This window comes from Mustela nigripes, chromosome 13 (assembly GCF_022355385.1).
Source record: "Mustela nigripes isolate SB6536 chromosome 13, MUSNIG.SB6536, whole genome shotgun sequence".
In the NCBI taxonomy this organism is placed as follows: Eukaryota; Metazoa; Chordata; class Mammalia; order Carnivora; family Mustelidae; genus Mustela; species Mustela nigripes.
In genome coordinates this window covers 51,488,463-51,499,293 of record NC_081569.1, presented here as the reverse complement: position 1 = coordinate 51,499,293, position 10,831 = coordinate 51,488,463, and the positions used below count along the sequence as shown (strand labels likewise).

Sequence of the window (10,831 nt, the reverse complement as noted above, 5' to 3'; positions counted from 1 at the left end):
TGTTGGATTTCTTAAAGAGATTGATTTATTAGTAGAGAAATAGAGAATAGGGAAGTTCTAGAGGAAGAGAGAGAATCCTCGAGTCAACTCTAAGCTGAGCAGGGACCCCCATGCAGGACTGGATCCCAGGCCCCTGAAATTATCACGTGAGCCAAAATATTTTTGTAATGGAATAACCGCAAACCATACATCTGGGAATACTCCAAGCATATAGATATAAATAAATCTCATACCCAGTTTAGTTTATAGGTCAAATGTGGCCAAATTGGGATGCATTTTTTGATTATATGAGAAAACTAAAAATAAAAACTAAAAATTATCCTGTGAATCCATATGCTGATTTATCAGTCTCTTTATGGCATTCCTAATGTCTTTATTTCTCAGTGTATAAATGGCTGGATTCAGGAGAGGTGTGATTACTGTGTAAAACACAGCAAGAAACTTGTCCATCCAAGTGATGTTAAGTGGCCACAGATAGATGAAGATGCAGGGTCCAAAGAATAGCAACACCACTGTGATGTGGGAAGTACAGGTAGAGAGTGCTTTTGATGCTCCGTCTTTGGAGTTTAGACGGACCGTTAGGAGGATGTAGGTGTAGGACATCAGTAAGAGAATGAAGCAAGTTGTTGCCAAGATCCCGCTGTCAGCATTTATTAGCATTCCTAGAGTATGTGTATCCATGCAGGCCAGTTTGATCACCAAAGGGATATCACAGAAAAAACTGTCCACTATTCTGGATCCACAGAAGGGCAGATCTAAAATCATGGCTAGCTGGCTCATGGCATGCACAAAGCCAATGGTCCATGATATCAAAACTAACCAGATGCATTTCTGTCTGTCCATGATGCTAGAGTAATGCAGTGGCTTGCAGATGGCCACATAACGATCATAGGCCATTGTCACCAGCAGCACCATCTCGCCACCTGCAAAAAAATGCACACCGAAGATCTGGGTCATGCAGCCACCAAAGGAGATGGTTTTATTATCCTTTAGAAAGTCTGTGGTCAGTTTAGGGGTAGTTACTGAGGAAAGGCAGAAGTCCACAAATGAGAGATTGGCTAAGAGGAAGTACATTGGGGAATGGAGATGAGGGTCAGTGATGAATAAGAGCACGACAAAGAGGTTGCCCACAACAGTCATCAGGTAGAGCATAGAAAAAGGCAGTAAGAGGAAGGTCTGGAGCAACCTTGAATCACAAAGTCCACGAAAAATGAACTCAGACGCCATAGACTGGTTTGCTTCCTCCATTTTGTACATGGAATTCTATTGGAGCCCAAAGAAAGAGATGAACTAAGAACTTCTAGAATGGAAAGAAGAATCTCATTAACACTCAGGTACTGAGAGCAGACATGTCCTATTCATGGGCAAAATTCAAATCTTACCATTGTACTAGCTGAAAATTGAAAATAAACTGTTCTTGAATTTATAGGTAGATATAGACTTATAGTTAAGATGGGGAGTTAAGTATAGAGGGATAATTCAAACATCTTACCTATCAGAATTACAGTTGTCATGGGAATCAAAAATGATTAAAAATGTCAATAGTAAGGAATCATGGAAATAATTTCTCCACGGCTTGAATTTACCTCCTCTGCAGGGATAATACATAGCTTTAATGCATCAGAGTTTCTATCCCCCCAGGGCAATAACTGAATGCTACCTTTCTGATACAAAACATGCTTCTCAGAAACAAATCTATTGCTAAGTGTATATGTGTTAGCAGACTGAACTGAACAAAACATTCAGAAATTCTGGGGAAAACTGTTAATCAGATGACTTGAGAAAATATAAATTTGCGTTCCAAAAGAGACCCTGGATACTGACTATGCATTTCTAGTATCCAGTATTTCCCTGCATTTGCAATCTCCCCTTAAAAGGATATTTCCACAAAACTTACATATTTCTTGGCCTGAGTAACATTATTTATGAACATCCATTGACTGGTCCTTGGTTCTTTTGTGGCAACAGAGATTTCTTTTCTGAGATTGGATTAAATGTTGGAGATATGAAGGATATCTTACTCTTGACTCTTCTTCTTGGGGGGTCATTGTACCTAAACTATTGACTTACACTGTTTAAATTGACCTCTGTGGAATTACATATATTTGCTATCTAAACTATTGACTTACACTGTTTAAATTGACCTCTGTGGAAATACATATATTTGCTATTTTCTATAAACCAGGAGACCAACTCTTTTTCTCTTTCATTCCTTCTCTTTTTCCATTCTTTCTTTTGTTCTCTTCATTTCTGGATCTTTCTAATATCCTGTTTTTTTTGTTTTTGTTTTTTGTTTTTTTTCAGGCTATGATGTTCGGATTATAGAGTTGACGACATAGCTCTTCATATGTACCAGGTCTGTGTTAAGCACCTTAAAAGCATCTATCTGTTTTGCTTTTCATTTGTTTCTTTGTGTTCCTTCCATAGGGTTTAAAGTACTTTGCATTTCCACCAGCAATGTATGAATTACCTGTTTTTTCCAAGTCTCTCCAATGCAATATTATTGTCATATGATGATAAAAATAGCAACCCAATGTAGTTTTAATTTCTTATTCTGAGATTAAGCATTTTTCATATTTTTAAGGATCATATACCTCTCCTTTCCTTTGAACTGCATAGTCCCTTTATTTATTTATTTATTTTCCCCCATTTTTCCTACTGGAATTTGTTCTTTCTCTTTCTAAGTTTTTTTTTTTTTTAATTCAAAAAACTGTACACCTTTTTTTTTTTTTAACAAAAATCAACATGTCCATGTGTTTGCTATCTCATTTTTTAGTTCTAATGATTTTATTTAATTTTATGTTTTTATTTTTTTGGTAAGTATATTTAACATGAACTTCATAACCTCCCAAACTATCTATGTAGATACACAAATTATCTATTTTTCACATTGTAAAATAAATAGTAATAAATGAGAATATAAAGTGAGGTCTCTTTTAATATAACTTCACTACTAGATAATTGCTTCTGGTGGAAACCTTGATTTTGACAAGTCTAAGAAAATAAATAAGATTGATATTTTTAAAATATTGTATAGAACAAATAATATTTCTGAAGTAATTCATTTTTTTCAACGAAAAGGTAACAGAGACATGAATAATTGTAAATGACTAATAATGATAAGAATGAGATATACAGGGGCATGTGGGTGGCTCAGTGGGTTAAAGCCTCTGTCTTTGGCTTGGGTCCTGATCCCAGGGTCTTGGGATCAAGCCCCACATTGGGCTCTGCTTGGTGGGGAGCCTGCTTCCTTTCCTCTCTCTCTGCCTGCCTCTCTGCCTACCTATGATCTCTGTCTGTCAAATAAATAAATAAAATAAAAAATAAAAAGACAGAATGAGATATACAGGTTCACATTAAAATGAATCAGCATCATTGTTTGATTTTATTTATTTATTTAGAATATTTTATTCATTTGACAGAAAGAGAGAGATCATAAGTAGTTAGAGAGTCAGCTGTTGGGGGCAAGCAGGCTTCCTGCTGAGCAGAGAGCCTGAAGCAGGGCTAAATCCCAGGACCCTGAGACCATGACCTTAGCTGAAGGCAGAGGATTAACTGACTGAGCCTTCCAGGTGCCTCTCAATGTTTAAGTTTAAATTTTAGACACTTTGGCCTACTAATTTTTTAGTGAAGCATTTCTCCATTTTCTACTTTGAGGAAAGACAAAACAAGTAAAATCCAAAAGGAATTAGAAAATGTCAGGATAAGTTGGAAGGTTTTTGAGAACCAGTCATCCCCGATCTGGACTTCTGGGAGCATCTATGAATGTAGATAGGCAGTGCTTTTGTTAGTGTATGAAATGCTGTTAGGAATTTAGAAGTCCCAGGGATTCGCTGGGAGAGAAAACCCATAATCATTCCCCTAAGATATTCACTGAAGAACACATTCAGAACTCTAAACTCTATAGATAGGTATGAAAAAAAAAATGCTTCAGGGGAAGAGAAAGAAGTAAGTTTCAAAATAGGGGAAGACATTGAATGTGTGAGTCAAACACTAGTTGTCCAGGATGTACTTACCTTACACAGATCACTCCTGAAACCGGTTCCTTCCTTGCTTACTGAGAGGTCTTACTCTAGAATCTACCTTACTTGGAATGAAGTCCAATTAAGTTTCTGCCATGAGCAGTGTTGGAGGATTGTGTCCTCCTGGATGTGCAAACTGTAAGGAGTAGCCTCTGAGCTTGTAGGCTTTCCATCTCAGTGGCTTAAATAGAGCCAAGTGTTTGGAAAGGCTTTCCCTATCATGCTCTTGGGGATCCTGAACTTCCAGTTGTCCCTGAGGAAAATTTGGGCTTTGAGGGCATCATGCAATAACCCATGCCTTTCAAAGCTAGATCCAAGGTAGTCCAGTTGAATACAAGTAAAAGTGTAAGAGAAGGGGGATCAAAATGTTTAATTACTTTGTTTATGAGGAGGCTATAACTTTCATTCTTTAGCTGTCTGTCTACTTTGTCATAAAGTGAACTAAGATGTCAGTTCCAGTCCCACCAGAATCTAGTTGAGTTATGTAGGTGGGCAGGTTGCAAGTAGCTCCTCATTGGCATGTTGCAACTATGGTCATGATTTAAGGGGCTACTTGAACTCACTTTCTTGGATTTCAGAAGGATGTTAGGTCTCAGCCTTCACATTCCTTCCTTAAGCAGGTCCTAACATCAACAGTTTGAGTTTAAAGCATATTAGAGGCATCTCTCTAAGTGATAGAGAGATAATAAAAAGATACTTTTGGGGGCACCTGGGTGGCTCAGTGGGTTAAGCCTCCACCTTTGGCTCAGGTCATGATCTCAGCGTCCTCTCTCTCTCTCTCTCTCTCCCTGCCTCTGCCTACTTGTGATCACTCTTTCTCTGTCAAATAAATGAATAAAATCTTAAAAAAAATTATATTTTTAAGTCATTCATTTATGAAATAAATAATATGTGAATGTTATCTAACTTAATAAGATTTCAACCATTAAAAATAGGTGTATTTGGAGAAAATAGTGAAGACCCCCTTCTCCTGTGCTCTCACAGTCTCATGCAATCTTGGAGGTAACAACTACCGGTCTTGCAGTGCATCCTTCTGTTCCCGTTCCCATCAATAACGATGACTATACATATCACCATGTGTCCTTAGAGAATTTTGTCTTTTATCTTGCTTTTGTGTTTGTTTTTACTTTTGATTTTAAATAAATTAGATGTGAAAGGCTATTAATAAAAGTCTCCCATTTCTTTCTTTTTCTCTTATTCCTTACTGGCCCTAGCCTTCTATGTCCTCTTTGCTGTCTCATTTTATCCCTTTCAGAGTTTTATTCATTTTTTTCATGTCTAGATCACAAAAAATTTATTTGCCCCATGAGACATTTTGTATCCCAATGTCTAGAGTCCATAGCCATCTCAGTCTGAGAACATAAAGTTTCAGCACTTATCACTTGCTTGTGTACTACAACAGCTTTCCAGGGAACAGTTCATATAATAATCACGATACCACTTAGATTCAATTATAGAAGGGAAATAGGACAAAGAGGCTAAGTGACTTTCCCAAGCCTTACAAATGTTAAGTGAAAACCAATCAGAGGTGCCTTTTGGGAAAGGATGCTGGTTTAGAGGAAAGTTTGAGGGAGTGTATGCTTGCAAGAAACTTGAAAAAACAAAAATAAAAACCTTTGTAATGCTTTACTCTTAGAGAGCTCTTGTTCTCTTTCCTTTCCTGGCTATTGTTTACTTGAGTGTTTTCATTTCTAGAATCTCATTTAGCTGTATACTTATGATTTCCTTAGTTTCCTACTTTTCCATCTCTTCTCTGTCCACTCTTTCTGCCACTATTTGGCTCACACATAATGGGCACATTCAAGGATTAATAGCAGTCAGAAGGATGCCAATTTGAGACTTATTAGGAACTACAAGGTCATGGGATACTTGGGTGGCTCAGTGGGTTAAGCCTACTGAGCCCTTTGGCTCAGGTCATGGTCTCAGGGTCCTGGGATTGAGCCCCACATTGAGCCCTCTGCTCAGCAGGAAGCCTGCTGTCTCTTCTCTCTCTGCCTACTTGTGATCTATCTCTCTGTCAAATAAATTAATAAAATTTTAAAAAAAAGAACTACAAGCTCATGATGTGAAAGGAAATAATGACTTTGTAATCAAGCATTAGACAAGTTTGAAAAGTACAACAAGAACATATAGGAGACTTCTGTTTTCTGTCTGACAGGTAAAGAGCTTATAATTTGTCACTTTTATTTTTACAAGAAACTGAATTGCTGAAAATCATTTCCCTTTTTTTGTACCCATAAAATAACTGAAATCGTAAGGCAAACTGCCACTTTGAAACCTAGAGAGAAAGGCATATTTAGAAAGACTCAAATTAAGCCTGATTAACTGGAGAAGAAGCCCCTGGAGCAGTGAAGTTGTAGGGACACTTGATTGGTAATTTTGGTGATTTGTTGTAAGCTTGAGTGTGGAATAGCATAGGAGCTTTTGGGGGCCACATTTTGGGATGGCACGCTTTGGGGGCCTGTCCATCTAAGAACCCTACCAGGTTCTCACTATAATGATTTAAGAAGGATCTTTTTCTCATGGTTATACCTGAGGATGGGCAAAGAAAACATTGTGAACCATACTCAGGGTCTTTTCTATAACTAGGGGCAAGTGAAAGATCTTGTCAGAGCACAACTTTAAAACCTTTCACAGGTGAGTAAGGAAGTTTTTCCAGGCCAATTTTTTTTTTTTTTTTTTTAAGTCTTGATGGGCTAACCAACATAGTCAAAAGGGGTCAGGGCTTTAAAATGATTTATCTGGGAAGGAAGTAGGAGGCAGAAGAATTAAATGAGCTACACCACTGGAGAAATAACCTTAAAACACAGATCCACTAAAGGATGGTAATCTAATACCAGAAAATTACAGAATGTTCCCTTGCCCTTGCAGTATATCACAATATAATCAGGGCTCAGGTATAGTGATAACAGATTACAGCTAAAAGAATTGCATGTCACAGATTTCTCTGAGGAAAAATGTGTAGGGAGACCCAGTGTCAAGAGGAGAATAAAACAAATGCACTAGAGAAATTTGGCCTCAACATAGCCAAGGAATGAAGGAATGAGCTTTATGATGCCCGTATTGAAAGGCAAAGACAAAGAGAATGAAAAAAAAAAAAAAAAAAAGCAGAAGAGAACAACCGAAAATTGTGGGACAATAAAAAGAGATGTTGTGTATGTGTTGGTGGATGGCCAAAGAGAGAAGAATAAAAGAACAGAGCAGAAAAAAATACTTGAAGTAATAATGGGTTAGAACTGTCAAAACATAATAAAAGAACCCTAGATCCAGGGAGCCAAGAGAAGACCAAAAATGATAAATACAGAACAAAACAAAAGCCCCACACGTAGGCTTATCAAATACAAATACAGAAATTAAAAGACAAACGGGAAATATCTTGAAAGAAAGAAAAGGTGGAAAGGACATCATACCAATCACAATGAGCTTCTTGTTAGAGCCATGCAAACAAAAAGAGTGGAGTGGAATTCTATAGCCGTGAAATCATCCTTCAAAGTAAAGGAGAAATAACAAGTTTTAAAGACAAAAACTGGAGGATTCCATTATCAGAAAAGCTATCCTGAAATAAATGCTTTAAAATGTTCTTCAGGCAGCAAGAAAATGAAAGAGTCCAGAAACTTGGATATACATTTTAAAAATGAAAGGCACTGGAGAAGGAATAAGTGATAGAGTGAAATGCTTTTTCATATTCTTAACTGATTTAAGAATAATTCCCCTCTCTCACCTTTTAAGGCAATAGATGTAATAATGTATGGGTGGTTATAACATGCAGATGTATGAATGTTACTAGTGTCACAAAGGTACAAAGTGAAGAATTGAGAATATTGTGTTATAAGGTATGTGTAGTACATGTGAGACAGTATAGTATTATTTGAAATTGCATTTAGATTAGTTACAAATGTATATTAAGTCTATGGCAACTTCCAAAGATTTTTAAAAAATATAATTTATATGGTAAGAGAGGAGATAAGTGGAATCAAGAAAAAATATATATTTTTTACAAATTTTGCTCAAACACAACTAAAATTTTTAAGTAATCTGTATCATAATAATAATGATAACAGTAGTCATCAGGACCTTTAGACTGTGGATAAAATATTGCTTAGATAAAATTTTATAGCTCTTCAACTTTTAAAACAAACCAAGTGAGAATGAGCAAAATATTATAAATTTTTGTTTTTTTTTAACTTTGGAATATAAGTGATGGATAGGATAGTAAACCCAAGCAACATGGCAGAATGTAATATATAGAAAAGTAAATATTAATCAATTTAAAACCAAATTCACGGTAAAATCAATGAGTAAATCCAGAATAATTTCTTTGAAGAAAATATGGTAATTGAAATATTAGCTAATAGCTTTAAATAAAGAAAGCATAACTTCATAGTATTTTAATTGAGGATGAAGAAATCAACATAAGCACAGAGGAAATTTTAAAATAATTTAATATTTATTTTCAAAAATGAACTTGAAATGCAAAATTAATTTGGAGGAAGTATTTATTACAAGTAACTCTAAAATTATTTAAAAAGAAAATCAAGCAAACCAATTATACCAGGAAAACACACACAAACCATTTCCCCAAATAAGCACAGCTCTTCTCCAAAATCAAGACATTTCAAAAGTGTGGGAAGACTACCAATCCAACAGTGAAACAGTGTGGTTCTTTAATATGGGGGCTAGATAAAGTCTGAAAGTCTTATGAAAAAGAGAGATACAGTGTAACTTTTTTTCTGCCTTTTTTGGTAATTCACATCTTGTCTTTCAATTTACAGCTGGATTATTAGCAGTCTTTTTCTCATGCCTCTACTTCTATTACTATTTAGCTACTTAGAATACTGTGCATTTAAGCTTTAATCTTTCTTCTGCAGGCATTGCATTTAAATATCATTTATATCTATAGCACAGTTCCCACCCTGATTTGAAGGCCCTTCCAAACATGTTATGTTTTGTAGGAATTTTAGATATTAATGTCTTACTTTCCTGGTTTCCCAATTTACCAGGTTTAGTTCTTAGAAAAATTTCATAAAAATAATTTCACAGGGAAACCTGGGTGGCGCAGTGGGTTAAAGCCTCTGCTTTCAGCTCAGGTCATGTACCCAGCATCCTGGGATTGAGCCCCACATCAGGCTCTCTGTTTGGCAGGGAGCCTGCTTCCCTTCCTCTCTCTCTGCCTGCCTCTCTGCCTGCTTGCGATCTCTGGCTGCCAAATAAATAAATAAATAAATAAATAAATAAATAAATAAAAATAATTCCACAATATACATAGTATGATTCCTTTTGTATCTAAAAAAAGGACGTAGTGTATATACATAGAAAATGTTTCAAGGGATGCAAAAGAACATATTCCACAATGATTACTTCTGGGAAACTAGAGAAGAACTGAGGAATTTAACACTCTTTCATATTTTTTGAAATTATTTTATCACATATGTGTAAATATTGATTGAATAAGCTAGACAGATATTTAAAAATATTTTAAAGTAGGGGCACCTGGGTGTCTCAGTCTTAGTGAAGCATCTGACTCTTGATTTTGGCTGAGGTCATGATCTCAGGGTCCTGAAGTCGAGCCCCACATCAGCTCCATGCTGTGCTCAATGGGAAGTCATCTTGAGAGTCTCTCTCTCCCTCTCCCCCTGCACCCACCCCCCACATTCAAATAAATCTCTCTCTTCAAATAAATAAATACATCTTTAAAATACATATATTTTAAAGTAACATATTTTCATCTCAGTTGGATTCTGGACATAATGTAGGGAAGCCACTTTTACAATAGATATTTCAGGAATATTTTCAGCTCAATAGACAATAAAATTTTCCCTGTCAATAGACAGGAAAAGTTTCAGCTCAATGGACAATCACAAAATTATGAAGACCCTGAATCATCAAAGCACAAGTTTAGCCTCCATAGAGAGTATTCTAAATTCAGCACGAGATGTTAACATGCAAAAACATTTTGTTGTTAACAAGCAGAAAATAGTCAATAAACATTAGTGATTTAAAGAATGAACCCATGTTGTCCATTTCCATATCGATTGAATTTATTTATAGGCATTCCTTTGACATTTTTCACTCTAAAAGGCATAAGTGTGCATGGAGCATTATGTTTAGGGCTGCTTTCACAACTTAATACTAACTAATTCATTCAGTCAAAAACTCTGTTTAATATTGTTAGGAATCGGTTGGACAGTTAGGTGGTCAGGGCCAGGGTCTCCAACAAGAAAACATAGAGTCAGGACAGCTAAGACAAAATAGCTCTACCATCCTGTTTTGTAGCTTTGATAAGACCATCAACACGTGAGCATTAACCATAGGTAGACAGTTGCTAATCAAAACCCTGACTGGCATGTATTAGCACACCCTGGTTGCTTAAGACAGTTTTGCAAAAGAGCTCATAAACACCCTAGACTTGGAAACTCCAGTGGCAACCTTTTTGGGTCCTCTCCCTCTTTGGGAGCTTTGTACCCAATAAACTTTGCTTTGCTGTCCATCACTCTTTGCATGGTCTACCTCTTTATTCTTCAAAGCTGTATGACCAAGAACCATGAGCACTAAAGGAAAAATCATGAAACAATATGGACATCAAATAGTTGGTTTATCAACCATGTTTTCCAGTTTGTTTGTTTGTTTGTTTGTTTTTTTAAAGATTTTATTTATTTATTTGACAGAGAGAGATCACAAGCATGCAGAGAGGCAGGCAGAGAGAGAGGAGGAAGCAGGCTCCCTGCTGAGCAGAGAGCCCCATGCGGGCCTTGATCCCAGGACCCTGAGATCAGTGGGCTTAACCCACTGAGCCACCCAGGCGCCCCAGT

At 36.4% G+C, this 10,831-nt stretch overlaps 1 protein-coding gene across 1 annotated transcript; it reads right to left on the bottom strand.

The window, feature by feature from the left end:
• Positions 1–309: 309 nt before the first annotated feature.
• Positions 310–1,248, bottom strand: LOC131999326 (olfactory receptor 4F4-like). Its single transcript, XM_059372102.1, has one exon. It carries the CDS (start codon positions 1,246–1,248, stop codon positions 310–312), a length of 939 nt encoding a protein of 312 aa, XP_059228085.1.
• Between the last annotated feature and the right edge of the window lie 9,583 nt (positions 1,249–10,831).